At 57.6% G+C, this 15,224-nt stretch overlaps 1 protein-coding gene and 1 long non-coding RNA gene across 6 annotated transcripts in view; one reads left to right on the top strand and one right to left on the bottom strand.

The window, feature by feature from the left end:
- Window positions 1–1,617: 1,617 nt before the first annotated feature.
- On the bottom strand, window positions 1,618–7,686 carry LOC105480749 (uncharacterized). Of its 4 annotated transcripts, none has more exons than XR_011613877.1 (4): window positions 7,548–7,686; window positions 6,259–7,027; window positions 3,821–6,016; window positions 1,618–2,697 (listed from the first exon to the last, which is right to left on the bottom strand). It is a non-coding gene; the product is annotated as an uncharacterized lncRNA (long non-coding RNA). The 4 variants fall into 4 exon arrangements; XR_011613876.1 differs by having other exon boundaries at window positions 1,618–3,961; window positions 5,891–6,016; XR_003017817.2 differs by having other exon boundaries at window positions 1,618–6,016; window positions 6,259–6,559; window positions 6,889–7,027.
- The window catches only part of LOC105480751 (BH3 interacting domain death agonist), a 37,961-nt gene continuing 30,414 nt past the window's right edge, over window positions 7,678–15,224 (top strand). Inside the window, exon 1 of one of the 2 annotated variants that reach the window (XM_071079990.1) lies at window positions 7,678–7,780. Coding sequence is in view for 1 of the 2 variants with exons in the window: in XM_011739920.3 (XP_011738222.2) it covers window positions 8,484–8,560 (77 nt within the window). In the remaining variant the exon portion in view is untranslated. Of the gene's footprint in view, window positions 7,781–8,186; window positions 8,561–15,224 lie in introns of those variants that run through there. The other variant, XM_011739920.3, reaches the window with a different exon arrangement.

Genomic DNA, 15,224 nt, shown 5'->3' with positions numbered 1-15,224 from the left:
AGTCACGCCAGCCTCCCAGAGCTTCTGCGGGGCCACACCCGCCCCAGCACGGGGGCTGGGGAATCCCTGGGGTCTACTTGCTGCTCCGCTCGGTGGGTGGGACTGGTCTTCACCATGGCGGTGAACATGATTTGCACCCCCCTCCACCCCACCCTGCCCGGCTCTGGTCCTGCATCTTGCCATCTCTCCCTTCTCCTCCAGCAAGACTCCTGCCCTCACAACCCACCGGCCCTTTAAGTCCCAGCGCCTGGGAAAGGCACCTCCTGGGCAGGGAGCCACACAGCCAGGCACCACCAGCCAGGCCCTGCTCTAGGCTGTCAGGGCACAGAGCTGAGTCTAGGCAGAGAGGGGAGCTCTGTGGTCGGTGCTAACTTGGCCAGGAGCCACCAGCCCCTGTGCTGTGGCCATTTGATGTTGGCAGAGCCCTGGGCCATCCCTGCAGCCCCAGTTCCTGGGGTACTAACTGCAGGGAGGGCTCTGTGCCCCTGGCCTCCCTGCCATGCGATGGTGTGCGTTCACTCTGATTTTCCACCCCAGGTCTCAGGCAGGCATTGTCGCTTTCTGTCCCAGAGATGAGGGGAATAGGGTGGCCAGGAAGAAGGAAATCCTTCACTCCAGCAATCAGATTCCCACCAGTACTGGGGCGGGCTCCAGTTCAGGGACCAGGAGGCACCATGGAGCCCATGGGCTTGTTCCCAGGGGAGCAGAGGCCTTGTGCAGACCTCGCCTCCTGCGGTGTGGGGGGATGAGATGCCTGGAGGGGCAGGAGGGAGAAATGGCCCACTTGGTAACAGACATTACCGCGTGTCAGCCCTGGCCAGCAGGGGACAGACCAACTCTGCCCCTGCCTCCCCAGCCCTGTCCTCAGGCCAGGAGGACACTGGCCCCTCCACCCCTCATTCCTTCTGCTTCCGAGAGCACCTGAGCTTCAGTGAGAGCACGTGAGCTTCAGTGAGAGCACAGCGGCGTGGCCGGGGAACGAGCGGCACCTGGAGCGAGTCCACCATCAAGAAGAGCATGGAAGTGCCCGGGGTGGATGGTCGGAGTAGGGGCTTCAGGGCAGGGGGAGGCGGTGGGGGCAGCTGGCGGGGAGGGGTGAAGTTCCAAGGGTGCACTGAGAAGAGGGCTGGGGTGGAAGGGGAAAACGGCAGTGTGTGGCAGCCCCTCTGCTCTTATCTTTCTCCCCATGCCCCTTGGGAGCCACCATCCAGCCCCTGGCCTGAAGCACCCACAGGGAGTCCATCCACCCCACTCCCAGCAAATGGAGCTGCTAGGGGCCTCCGACCGCACTGCCGGCTAATCACAAGCCACGCTTCCTGAGCGCGTGCTGGGTGCCTAAGACCTCGCGTTTCACGTATTCACAGCCCGCCTCTGAGGAATGTACTATCATCTCCTTAATGACAGGACATCGGGGCCCAAGAAACTTGCTCTGGGGCCTCAGGAGAGGGGGAGCTGGCGGCCAGCTTTTCTGGGGGCAGCCCTTGCCAGTTACAGCCATGAAACTCGTCAGGGATAGAGCTGAGAAAACAAACTCTGAAGGCTGAGCTCTTAACCACCAAGCTAGAGGCCTCCCGCGGTCCTGTTGACCTCCGCCTGGGAGGCCGCCCAGACCCCCGTGCCCATGCTCCCTCTGCCCTCCAGATGCACAAATGCCTGTGGTCAGAACCACGCCCTGCTCTTCAGTGCACTAGTGTCCCTTGTAGAGTTCTCTGTCCTGACTTCTGCCCCGTCACTTGGGAGTGAGTTCTGTGCACTGTCTCTCTGTCTTCACCCAGGGATGTGAAGGGCTGATGACTGCAGAGATGCTGGATGGGACAGCATCAGTCTCGGCACTCTTGGGAGGAGACCCTCAGAGGAAAGCCGGGACCCCGTCAGACTGAGCTAGCAATACACCAGGCCCGGAGCTCCCAGTCTGTTACTGCAGCGTGCCTGCAGAAAGCGTCTGCCATCAAGATGATGGTGGACGTCTTCTTTCTCCAGGTGCTGCTGCTACTGCTTTGGAGCCCTGGGAACGCTGCAATCTCCTTCCACAGACAATGTGCTCTCCAGGTGCGTGGAATGCCTCAGCCAACAGGCTCGGGCTGCAGCCACAGAGGCCACGTGCTCCAGGCACTGAGCCAGCGGTATGGGGGTCTGTCCCTTGCTCCTGCGACAGCATCCTTGGCCCTGAGCGGCTGTTGGTGTGGCAGCAGGGCCCTATCAGATCTGCTTCACAGCTGACCAGTTCTCCTTCCCTCTCTCCCCTCCCAGGGGTCCGATCCCCACTGTGACCTGAAGGCTGTCCCTGTCCAATCCCACCCCTTCCTCTTGGGTATCACCTCCCACCCAGCTTTCTCTCAGCGTCTGCTTGCCTGAGGATGGAAACTGACACTCTGTCCTGTGCTGAGTAATACCAAGAGGAAACCCAGAGGACTTTTCTTTTTTGTTTGTTTGTTTTCATTTTAGAAACAGGGCCTCACTCTGTTGCCCAGGCTGGAGTGCACTGACAGGATCACAACTCAGCACAGCCTCAATCTCCCGAGGTCAAGTCATCCTCCCACCTCAGCCTCCTGAGGAGCTGGGACCACAGGCACACACCACTATGCCTGGCTAATTTTTTTATCTTTTTTATTTTTTGTAGAGATGAACATCTCACTGAGTTGCCCAGGCTGGTCTTGAACTCCCGGTGGCCCAGTCTGGTCTTGAACTCCCAAAGGACTTTTGAACAAAAATGCCCAAACTCATTGTTCACCATGGAAATGCAAAACCAAAATAACACCGAGGTATCGTTTTATACTATTAGACCGGCAAAGCTTTGGAGGCTAGATCCTGCCCGGTGTTGGCGGGGATGCAGCAGGGTGGCCAGCAAGCCCTGCTGTGGGATTCAAGTGTACCGCCGGGAAGACCTCACCACAGGCCCAGCTTAGACAGGAGCTCTGTCCCTACGGTTCGGTCCCCAGATCTCTCTCTAAGGAAACCCTCATTTAGGCTCAGAGCGCCATGTTTGAGGATATGAGAGTGGTTTGTCATGGCGACAAGTTGGAGGTCACTGGGATTCCATATTTTGGGAAGCAGGTGGGCGAAATGCAGGGCTGCCACAGTGGGGACCCCAGGGCACCGGAGCCACATGTGCAGCAACGTGGGGCGACCCAGGATGGAGCTGGGTGGAGAAAACGTGCCAGCTCGGCCGGGCGCGGTGGCTCAAGCCTGTAATCCCAGCACTTTGGGAGGCCGAGACGGGCGGATCACGAGGTCAGGAGATCGAGACCATCCTGGCTAACACGGTGAAACCCCGTCTCTACTAAAAAATACAAAAAACTAGCCGGGCGAGGTGGCTGGCGCCTGTAGTCCCAGCTACTCAGGAGGCTGAGGCAGGAGAATAGCGTAAACCCGGGAGGCGGAGCTTGCAGTGAGCTGAGATCCGGCCACTGCACTCCAGTCTGGGCGACAGAGCGAGACTCCGTCTCAAAAAAAAAAAAAAAGAAAAAGAAAAAGAAAACGTGCCAGCTCACATCTCAGTTAAAACACGCACATGACAACAGCACACTCGCCCCTGAGACTGCACAGGAGCCAGTCCGTGGCGCGGAGGGAGCCAGCAGTGCTGTCTCATTCGCCTTCCGCAGTCCAGCTTCCAGCCCTGCGCTGTCCTCACACGAGAGTCCCTCAGGTGTGCGGAAACCTCGACTCTGCACACCCCACCTTGGACACCTACAGCGCAAACAGGGACCCTCCCAGAGCTGTCCCCAAGCCCCTCCCCTGGCCTGTGTGCGGGTGTCTGAGTTGGTGGAGGCCAGCCCCAGGCTCTGCTTCCCTGTGAACCGGGGTCTGGGCCGAGTCTGACCTGGAGGCCCGGGGCCGGGGCCAGAGCCGGAGAGGTCACATCATTCCAGGAGTTCGGAAGGACCCAACAGCTCCCCTAAAGCTGGCTGTGACCTGGGCCTGTCAGAAGCAGCCTGAGAGGAGGGTCGCAAGTGACCCAGACCTGGGAAGGAGGGAAAGGTTTGAATTTTGCAAAACAAAACAAAACAAAACAAAAAAACAAAAAACCTTTGCCCTTTTCCCTTGACCATGGGGGGACAAGATAGGCGTGAGGCCTCCCGACCATGAGAGGAAGGCCACCTGGCGAAGCTGCAGTCCCAGCATTATCTGTATGTTAAATTGATGTTTTAAATCCGAGTTGCATATCCAGGTAATTGAAGAATAAATAACAAGCACGGGGGACTGGTGATGGGCTGGGCCAGATTCTCTGCAACCCCCTTTCCAAACCTCTGGTTCCGTGAGGACCAAAAATGACCACCCCAGACTATTCCAGAAACAGCCTGGGGATTCTGAAAGTTTCCCAGAACACAGGCAGTGAAAGGGAGAGCAGCTCAGCCCTTCCGGTGGGGCCGGGTGGCTCAGAGCAGGAGGCAATGCAGATCCGGGGGCGCCACGCCAAGTACCACAGACTGGAGGCTTGCACAGGAGAAGCGGGTTTCCTCACGATTCTGAGCGGGAAGGCAGAGCTACATGCGCAGGCAGGGCTGGGCTCCCCGGAGGCCTCTCTCCCTGGCTTGGAGACAATGTGTTGTTCTCCCCGGGCCCTTTCCTGTGCGGGTGCCCACGTCCCCATCAGGACACCAGTCAGATAGGAGCAGGGCCATCCAGTGACCTCACTTAACCTTAATCACCTCCGGAAAGTCCCTATCTCCAAGCACAGTCACGTTCTGAGGTCCTGGGGGTCAGGGCTTCAACTTACGAATTTTGAGAGCACTCAAGTCAGCCCATAACAGTGGACTTAGAAATAATCTTTTAGGAACTGGACTCCCCGAGAATGCTTTAGAAAATGCCAGCCTCGTTCTGTTGCAAAGGGGGAACTGAGGAAGAGGGGGCTGAGTTTTCACAGGGGGAGGAGCCCAGTGGCAGGAAGTGACAGTGAGAAACTGCAGCAAAAAGCAGAACCAAAGGCCAAAGGTGACTATGTGGTCGCCAGTTCGCCTTCCCCGTCAAACCTTGCTGGGTTTGGTGTTTCATTTTCATTTTCAAAAACACCATTCAGGCCAAATGCAGTGGTTCATTCCTATAATCCCAGCACTTTGGGAGGCCGAGGTGGGAGGATTGCTTGAGCCCAGGAGTTGAAGACCAGCCTGGGCAACACAGCAAGACCCTGTCTCAAAAAAAAAAAAAAAAAAAAAAAGGCCAGGTGCAGTGGCTCATACCTGTAGTCCCAGCACTCTGGGAGGCCGAGGCAGGCAGATCACCTGAGGTCAGGAGTTCGAGACCAGCCTGGCCAACATGGTGAAACCCCATCTCTACTAAAACTACAAAAATTAGCCAGTCATGTTGGTGGGTGCCTGTAATCTCTGCTATTCGGGAGGCTGAGGGTGAAGAATCACCTGAACCCAGGAGGCGGAGGTTGCAGTGAGCAGAAATCGTGCCATTGCACTCCAGCATGGGCGACAGAGCTAGACTCTGTCTTAAAAAAAAAAAAAAAAAACAAAAACCCAGGCGTGGTTGTGCACGCCTGTAGTCCCAGATAATTGGGAGGCTGAGGCATGAGGATCACTCGAGCCTGGGAGGTCAAGGCTGCAGTGAGCTGTGATTGCACCACTGCACTCCAGTATGGGTGACAGAGCTAGATCCTGTTTTAAAAAAATAAAGTCATCATTCTGTCATGTATGTGTATATGGTTTCATGTGTTAATTAAGGTATAATTTTACATACAGTAAAACTCACCATTCTTAGTGCAGAGTTCTCACAAAAGTGTACAATTGTGTGGCATCCACCACAATCCCTACATAGAAGAATCCCATCATGCCCGGAATTTCCCTGGGCCCTTCCATAGCCCCCCCCAGTCCCTCACCCCCTGAATTGTTTTCTGACACCCCGCCACCCTTTCTTTTTGAAGTGGTTGTTTTGCAGGAAACATCACCTTCTCTCATTTTACAAATACTGCAGATAGATTTTGAAGCCCAAAGCATCATAGAGGCAGCAAATCAGGACAGGAAGGATTGAGGTGGGGGGACTCTACCCTGACTGTAAGAAGCACTTGAGAGACCTGCAAAAAGCGAACAGGAGAGGCAGTGACTGGGAGCGCCAGTTGGTACAGGTCCTGCCCTGCATGACAGGGCCAGTGGCCCCCACAGTGATTAGGATAAAATCCAACTGCTCACCCAGGCTGCTGGAGCCTCCCTGCCTTCAGGCCGCCCCACTGGCCCCTTGCCCACTGTGCCCCACTGTCCAAGCGCTCGCCTGCCCTGGGAGGGACCCCTGCAGCTTCCTGTGCCCAGGTGCACGTACCTCTCTTTTCCCATCTGGGCGCCTGCTGACTTTGCACCATGAATTTGAACACCACCCTGCAGATGACCTGGCCTCAGCCCATGAAGTTTCCCTTTCGTCTTCTGCAGGGCACCAGCCCCTAACGCCGTCTGACCGTTTCCCTGCTCACAGGATCTTCCATTTGCTTACCCCCGGAAGTGCGAAGCCTGAGTGAGGAGCGTGCAGGAAACAAGCCCCTGTCCTCGTGGAGGCTACATTCCGAGAGGGGAGGCAGGCAACACACACACAAACGACCCCATAGTATGTCATGCTGCGATGCCGGCTGTGGAGGAAAATGAAGTGAGGCCCGGGGAAAGCCAGAGGCCATGGGGAGGAGGAGCAGGGACGGGGCAGAATTTGCTTAGAGCAGGGCAGGTCACGTCGGACTCTGCGGGCCACTGAAAGGAACTTGGCTTTTATTGGGAGGATGTTAAAGGGTGAGTGACATCCTCTGACCTTTTATAAAAGAAGCAAGAGTCTAGAGAGCCCAGGTAGAAGTGAGGGCAGCAGGTGGAGGCCCCACAGCAGGCTCAGGGAGTGAGCCCACGCCAGGGCGTGGAGCAACTGGAGGCTCCAACAGGGCTGGTGGGAGTGCCGAACGGTGTGCATCACCTTGGAAAGCAGGCAGTTTCTAATACCATGAAGCTCGTCCAGCCCTATGTTTCGCAGTTCCAGTCCTAGGTATCACACTCAAGAGAAGTGAAGACGCCCACAAATGGCTCTGCAGCAGCGCTGTCCGTGAGAGCTGCATCTGGGGATGCATGAATTGGCCTGTCATTCCAGCATTTTGGGAGGCCGGGGCGGGAGCATCGCTGGAGCCCGGAGTTCGAGATCAACCTGACGCCTCCAGAGGTGGAGACACCTCCCCCCCAACCCCCGCCTCCACCTCTACAAAAAACTGAAAAAGAAATTAGCTGGGTGTGGTGGTATGCGCCTGCAGTCCCAGCATTATCTATATGTTAAACTTCTGTTTTTAATCAGAGTTGCATATCCAAATAATTAAAGAATAACAAGCACAGAGACTAGTGAGGGGCTGGGCCAGATTCTCTACAACCCACATGGCTTCACCCATTTTCCAAACCCCTGGTTTCGTGAGGACCGAGAATGACCATCCCATACTATTCCAGAAACAGCCTGGGGATTCTGAATGTTTCCCGGAGAGTCATTAGGAATTATCCCAGCGGCGCTGGAGTTAAGTGGCTAACTTAAAGTTGGACGACACTGTCTGGAACAGTCGCGTAAGGGATAAGGATGGAAACTCCGGTACTCACTGCGCTGCTGGCTCCCCGCCCCTCTCCACCGCCCCGCGCGGGCGCGGGCTCCCCGTGTCCCCGCAAGCCGCCGGGGGCGGGCCGGGGCGGGCCGGGGCGGGCCCAGGCGTGGGGGGCCGAAGGAGGAAGCGCGCGGGGCGCCATAAGGAGGAAGCGGGTATTCGGCGGTGTCCGCGCGCCTGGGAGACGCTGCCTCGGCCCGGACGCGCCCGCGCCTCCGCGGCTGGAGAGTGGTGAGTGCCCCCGCGCCCCTCCCGGGGTACGCGCCAAGCCCCAGCCCGGGACCCCTGCCCGCCCGCCCGCCTGCCCCGGCGTGGAGCTCAGGGCCCGCCGCCCGCCCTGGGCCCGACCGCGGTGGGAGCCGGAGGAGGGGAAGAGGGGAGGAGGGGGTCAGAGCCTGGCCTCAGCACCGACCCGCGGGCCGCGCCTCGCCCGCCTCCCCTCCGCCCGGGCGCCCTCCTCGGCGCGGCCTGCAGTGCTGAGGGTCGGGTCCGCCTCGGAGGCGGGGAAGGCTTTGTTGTGTCCTCTCCACGTGGCCTGGGGACTCAGGGGAGGGGTTCGGGGCGAGGGGAGGGTGGGGGAGGGGCCGAGGCCAGCCCCAGAGAGGAGAAAACCCGCGGGCCTGGCCGGGCGCAGGCCGCCCTTCCCTGCGGATCGGAACCGCCGCCCACACCGTGGTCTTTCCAGCACCGCAGACACCTGCCGGCTCCTCCGGAGCGGAGCTCAGGGCTGACCAAGCGCGGTCAGAGTGGCCGCCTACGGGCACTCGCCCGCGCCTTAGAGCGCTGGCAATGATGTGCGGATCCTCGCTGCTGCTGCTGCTGGGATGCTGCTGAGTGGCTGAATGACCTCAGGGGACCCTGGGAGAGCCCTGAAGCCCTCAGCCACCAAGTGGCTGGGCTGGCAAGGGTTCATTCATTCATTCAACAAATACGAATGTGCAGCTTGTGCTGGGGTCATGATGGCTCTGGTGGGCAGCGAGGGGCCGGCCGGAGGAGCACAGTGCGGGCTCTGTAAGTGGGCTGAGGGCTGGGCCTTCTGGGGCTGGACCGGCCTTCACCTGCAGGCGGGGTTGGGGCAGGTGAGGAGCAGATGGACCCGCCCGGAGCTCTTCCACCTTCCCGTGCTTACACCCCCTTCCTGGAACCTTATCCACACCCCTCAGTCCTCGCTCTTACTGTGGGGGAGCTGCGGAGGATGTGGTTCTTCCACATTCCATTTCCACCCGCGCTGGGCAGGCTCTGAGATGGGGAGAGCTCTCCTGGGCCTGAATGTGTGCCGTCCTGGGGCCCTGCAGTCCCTTGGGAGTGATGACTGAGACCAGATTCCCTGAGCTGGGGTCTTAAGGGCTTGGGGAGCGCAGAGGGATCCTCTGGCATCAGGAGTTGAGGTAGACAGCTCCAGGGAGGCACTGCTGGGAGAAGGACCCTGGCCAAGCCTCTGCCTGTGGCCCGGAGTGTGTGTCCCTGCCCCTTCTGCCCCTCTTGCCCGGGGAGGGAAGAGGAAACCAGAGGTCAGCAGTTCGTGGCTGGGGTTTAAAGGCAGGGATCTTCCAGGACGGGCACAGGGAACATGAGGAAGCAGCTAGTGTCTCTGTTCGTGAGATGTGAGAGTGGCGACTGGGGTGAGGGGTGCAGAGACCTGCCATGGCTGGGGTGAGGTGCTGTTGGTGCTTCTGGGGAGGTTGGGCAGGATAGACGGTGGCTATCAGGTGGTCTCAGGGTTGTGCAGGGACTTGCCAGAGAGGGAAGCGGGGCATGTCCCCAGGATGGTACGGGGCGGGGCGGGGGGGGTGTCCTAGGAGGAGGGTGCCTGGGTGGGAAGAGGTGTTGCATGCCCAGCTCAAAGGCCTTGCCTAGGGGTGCGCACAGGCTCAGCTGACGTGAGGATGTTGATGGAAGGACTGAGGGTCCCACTCATTTGCAAGTGAGAACTGCCTGCCCAGCAGCCCCAGCAGTGCCTGGGCCCCTGGACTGACAAGGATGGATGAGGGTGATGGAGGCGGATGGACATTTGATGCCGGAGCCTGCCTTCCAGGCAGAAGGGCCGTGAGTCATCCTCTCTCCAGTGCCAAGTGGAGAGGCTGCGTTATTCGTTTTCAGGGCTGAGCAGGTCCTCGACGTGACCGAGGACTGTGCACGTTGTTTGAGGCAAACTGGAGCACTGGCTCTGTCAGCCCGTGAGAGACCTCCCTCTAGAGCTGTGGCCTCTGGAAATGCCTCCCGTGGTTGACATCTGGTCACCACTTGCCGACTGGGGTGTGGAGGGCAGCGCAGGCCTGGAGTGTCCCCGAGAGCAGCTGGGCATCTGCCCCTGCCCACCCCACAGGGCCTCCCACTCACAGGGTCTACTTAGCAGCTCCATGGTTGCCATACCTTGCAGACCGCCCTCAGCGGCCACATGTATCCTTGCCCCAAGCCAATGACAGGTCCGAAGAAGACACTGATGGAGCTGAAGCGCAGGACAGAGACAAGCACCTGTGTGCCGGACGCTCATGGAGCACTTGATGTGTGCTGACTGGCTCATTTGGACGTCACGGTGGTCAGACTAGGGTAGTATCCCCATTCTCCAGATGGTGAAACTGAGGCAAGGAGAGGCTAAGTAACTTGTCCGAGGTCACAACCGAGGGAGTCGGACTCCAGGGTTTTGGCTCCGAGCATCATGCACGCTGTCCAGACTTCCCCTCCACATGTCACACTTATTAGGCCACTGGGGGTACGGAGCCTTTCTGTGGCCTCGCTCCCCTCTGAGCCTCTGGGAGGGAGGCAGCCCAGGTTCCAAGGCAGCAAGTGATGTGTGCGGGAGAAGGGAAGCTTCCGGGGCAGGGGTTCAGAACCCTCCCAGTGGGGTTTTCCCCAAGAGCCACTGCTGGCAGGTTCCTACACACCCATCCAGCCCCAGCACAGCCTGCCTCTTTTCCTTCTCTTCCTCCTTTTCTCTTTCTGCCTGCGTTGGTCCAAAATGGGGAAGTTTCACATAAAAGGCAAACGGGCCACAAAGCAGCTATTTCTAGAGGTGCTGCTGCCTTGCAGATTGAATTCTTGGTTGGCTTTTTAGGTGTTTGTTTTCGGGGTCCTTTTCTGTAGAAGAAGCTATCAACGGCCAGGCACAGTGGCTCACGCCTGTAATCCCAGCACGTTGGGAGGCTGAGGTGGTGGATTACCTGAGGTTAGGAGTTCGAGACCAGCCTGGGCCACATGGTATAACCCTCTCTCTATTTAAAAAAAAAAAAAAAAAAAAAAAAAAAACCACACACACAAAAAATTAAAAAAAAAAAAAAAAAAAAAGAAGCAGCAGCTATCAACTAAGAAAAGGAGGAAGTGGCTTTGGGAGGCTGAGATGGGAGGCTTGCTTGAGTCCGGGAGATCGAGGCTGTAGTCAGCTGTGATTGCACCGCTACACTCCTTGAATCCTATCAGCTTGGCCAGGGCAGGGGTGGGAAAGGGGAAAGACCACCATCTGGATCACAGACCAGACCTGAAAGGGGGCTGGTTACTTTTAGGCACGTAGAGTAACTGGAAAGACACGCTGTCCTAGTGGAAGCCATGGGTGGCCTCTGTGGCTGCTGTGGCCCCCGGGGAGGAGGAGATACCTGTCTTCTGGGGCTGGGGCTCAGTCTGGCTCCGGGTCTGGATCGCCAGGGAGATTTCCGCAGAGCATCCTGCCTGGGCTTTGCCTGGTCTGCATGGGACCCCCAGCCTGTGGCTCAACCCGCTTCTGTGCTCACAGCCATGCTGGCCCTGGGGGCAGTCCTTGGCTTCCCTCCTCGTTGGCTTAACAAACCCTCTTTCGTCAGAGGAAGGAAAGTGTGTGCTGTGGCCTGGTGGAACAGGCTGGGCTTGGGGGTTCCAAATGCCCCGTGTGCTTGGGGACAGCCGCTGAACCTCCCCACCGCTGTCATGGCCCTTGGCCAAGAGCTTTCATCCGAGGCGGGCAGTAGTTGCTGTTTCTGTTATGGGGTACCTCTGCATCTGTGTTTGGTTTAATTTGTGTAACTGAATGTCTCATTTTATTTCTCACATTCATTCTGTGAAATTCCCCTGTATCTGGGTGAGTGTTCAGGTGACTACAGCCCTGGGTCCGGGATGGGCGGTGTTCCAGGAGCTCCTGCTTAGGCCTCTCCCATTCTCCCCCAAAACCAAAGAGAAGGGAAAACCCTCTGTAAGTGGATGTCACATGTCAGGTGCTTTTTCTGACACTGCATGTGATCGCACAAGGCAGGGAGTGTCCCCTTTTACAGATGGGGAAGGTGAGATCACATTGCAGGTTCAAAGTCTGACATGACCCGTCCACCTTTACAGCTTCCTTCTCTGGGCTGGGAGTGCCTGAGGGCTTTTTAAAATGCAGATGGACTTGGGGGACTGAGCTTCTCTGGGGTTGCAGTGTTTTTCTAGGGAGAGCCATCTGGGGTCAGGGCCGGGGTGGGGACAGCAGGAGAACAGGACAGGAGTGGCGACCCAGGGCCAGGGAAGGGAGTAGGCAGGGGCAGCATATGGGGGTGGAAAGAAAGGGGCCAGTGGCACGAAGGCCCCTGGGAGGCAGCAGCGTGTCCCTCCTGGGGGTAAGTCCAGGAGAGTGGCCATCCCTGAGGAGCTCTGGTCCTGTGACAGTGAGGCTGGGCCTGAGAGCACCGGAGGCCAGCGGGCAAGTGTACCATCCCCCCAGCCCGGTGGGGCACCACGTGACCAGGCCTCGCGTGAGGACTGGGAGTGGCTTCTGCACCGGCTGGCATCTCCCTAGAGACAGGAAGGTGGGGTGCCTTCTGGGTTCAGCTGGGAACTCTGAGCTTTGGGTGCTGGAGGTCACTGTGCTTGGGCTGGCTGCTGCCTGGGCCCAGCTGCCTGTGTGTGTGGAGTCAGTAGAGGGACCACAGCCAGGCCGGGCACTGTCCTGGCCCCGGAACCGAGGCAGGCTGCTATGAGAAGATAACATTGCCTTGACAACTGTCCCCAGGATCCTTTCAGCAGGCACTTCCTTGCTGTGCCCTGGAAAGGTGGGGTGGCACTCTGGATGACAGCACAGCCTCAGGGTGCTTCTCTGTGGCCCACACGCCCTTCCGGCGCGACGGCCACCTCCGTTCCTGTTTCCCCAAGCCCCACTTCCCCTGAAATCCAGGCAGGGAGAGATGGGGCCTGGCTGTGAGAACCCTGGCCCCAGGTGTCACCATTTCCCCAGAAGCCTTGTTTCTCCCTCTGGGTATCCCTGAGGACCCCTGCAGACATCCAGCCCCAAACCCGGCCGGCTGAGCAGGGAGCCCAGCTGGGGGCCTTGGTGGAAGGGTCGCCCGTGTACTCACACCGGCAGCCAGCCGCTCCTGGGTCATCAGCCCCTCCCTCCGCAGGAGAGGCGAGGCGTTTCTGCCAGGGGCCGGGTGGCATTTCTGCCAGGCAGGGGCACGGCGTTGGCGCGGCACAGGCCCTGCTGTGCTCTGTGAGGGCTCTGCCCTGACTTGGACTCTGTCTGGGACGTGGTGACAGGCTTGTTCTTTATTTATTTATTTTTGAGACAAGTCTCGCGTGTCGCCCAGCCTGGAGAGCAGTGGCACAATCTCGGCTCACTGCAAGCTCCGCCTCCCGGGTTTACGCCATTCTCCTGCCTCAGCCTCCCGAGCAGCTGGGACTACAGGCGCCTGCCACCACGCCCGGCTAATTTTTTTTTTTTTTTTTTTTGAGACGGAGTCTCGCTCTGTGGCCCAGGCTGGTGTGCAGTGGCCGGATCTCAGCTCACTGCAAGCTCCGCCTCCCAGGTTCACACCATTCTCCTGCCTCAGCCTCCCAAGTAGCTGGGACTACAGGCGCCCCCCACCTCACCCGGCTAGTTTTTTGTATTTTTTAGTAGAGACGAGGTCTCACCGTGTCAGCCAGGATGGTCTTGATCTCCTGACCTTGTGATCTGCCCGTCTCGGCCTCCCAAAGTGCTGGGATTACAGGCTTGAGCCACCGCGCCTGGCCATCAATTTTTTGTATTTTTAGTACAGACGGGGTTTCACCATGTTAGCCAGGATGGTCTTGATCTCCTGACCTCATGATCCGCCCGCCTCAGCCTCCCAAAGTGCTGGGATTACAGGCGTGAGCCACCGCACGGCCCAGCCTTGTTCATTATGACAGAGTCTACAGAGAGTTCAGGGAGGGGCGGACCAGGGGCAGACAGAGGCTCACCAGGGATTGTGGAGTAGCTGAAGGACACCTGCCTTCCGCTGCCAGCCACCACGCCCCACCCAGAAGCCCAGGGCCTGCACACGGGAGGGAGGCAGGACTCCCGGGTCACGGAGGCCGGGAGCATCGGGGTCCACTGACTTCCGGGGCTTGTGGTGGAGCCTCAGACCTCTGGGAGGGGGCCCCAGTCACCCGAAGAGGCCCTTGCCTCCTCATGCCCCCTCCTGCTGGCTGCCTTTTCAAAAACCATTTGTTTGAGACATACTGCACATGCCATAAAATTCACCCATTGAAAGTGTACAGTTCAGTGGCTTAGTATCTTCACAGTGTGCAACCATCACCACCACCTACAGGGAGAACATTTCAGTGCCCCAGAGAGAAGCTCCACGTACACCAGCGGGTCCTCCGCAACCCTGGCAGCCCTGATCTGTCTGTCTGGATTTGCATGTTTAGCACCTTTCGTGCTAATGGAATCACACACTCGGTGGCCTTTTGTGACTGACTTCTTTCATGTAGCATATTTTCAAGGGTCACTCATGTTACAGCAGGTGTTTGTGTTTCATTCATTTTTTATTTTGTATTTTTTGTAGAGATGGGGTCTCACTGCATTGCCCAGTTTGCCTCAAACTCCTGGGCTCAAGTGATCCTCCTGCCTCGGCCTCCCAAAGTGCTGGCCTTCTCTTGGCTACCAGAGGCGAATTCAAGCAGCACTGGAACTTTTCACTTCGTGGAGCCTGTTTCTCCGTTTTCTCTCTGTGTCTCGGCTTCCCCCGCCCCTGCGTCTGTGTTCTCTTGGTTTCTGGCTTGTCTATGGCCTGGTGGCGTTGGTGATTGAGCCTTGGTTTGTGGTCGTATTGTTGCTCATCTTTGTAGGCGGATGACAGAGATCAGTCCTCTGTGGCCAGATTCGGAGAATCTGGATGATTGGACTTCGTTCTCTGTGTCCTTAGCGTCTTTTGAGCTCAATTCGATTCAGAATTTTGTGTCCACCAGGAAGAACAACTCTTTGATACCTGGTGCAGGGAGTTTTCCAGTTTCCGTGTTTACTCTTGCCCTGGGGCTGAAGTTGTAATTCAGAAAGGCCTTTGCCTCTCACTAAGTTAACTTTTCTTGAGTCACTGGGTAAGGTCACGAAGTGTCTTGAATTGGAGGAAATCTATTCTGATTGGTTTGTGATTAGTTTATATAAGTAAATATTTCGAAGATTTGCAAAACATAAGAAAATCCTACTTCTAATAATTTATTTATTTATTATAATTTTTTTTTTTGAGATGGAGTCTCACTCTGTTGCACAGGCTGGAGTGCAGTGGCGTTATCTTGGCTCACTGCAACCTCTGCCTCCTGGGTTCAAGAGATTCTCCTGCCTCAGCCTCCCGAGTAGCTGGGATTACAGGCGTTCGCCACCACACCTGGCTAATTTTTTTGTATTTATAGTAGAGATGGGGTTTCACTGTGTTAGCCAGGATGGTCTCGATCTCTTGACCTTGCAATATGCCCCCCTTGGCCTCCCAAAGTGCTGGGA

The sequence above is a fragment of the Macaca nemestrina genome, chromosome 15, assembly GCF_043159975.1.
Source record: "Macaca nemestrina isolate mMacNem1 chromosome 15, mMacNem.hap1, whole genome shotgun sequence".
In the NCBI taxonomy this organism is placed as follows: Eukaryota; Metazoa; Chordata; class Mammalia; order Primates; family Cercopithecidae; genus Macaca; species Macaca nemestrina.
Note: the sequence above shows the minus strand (reverse complement) of the source record. Positions and strands in the feature narration are given on the sequence as shown.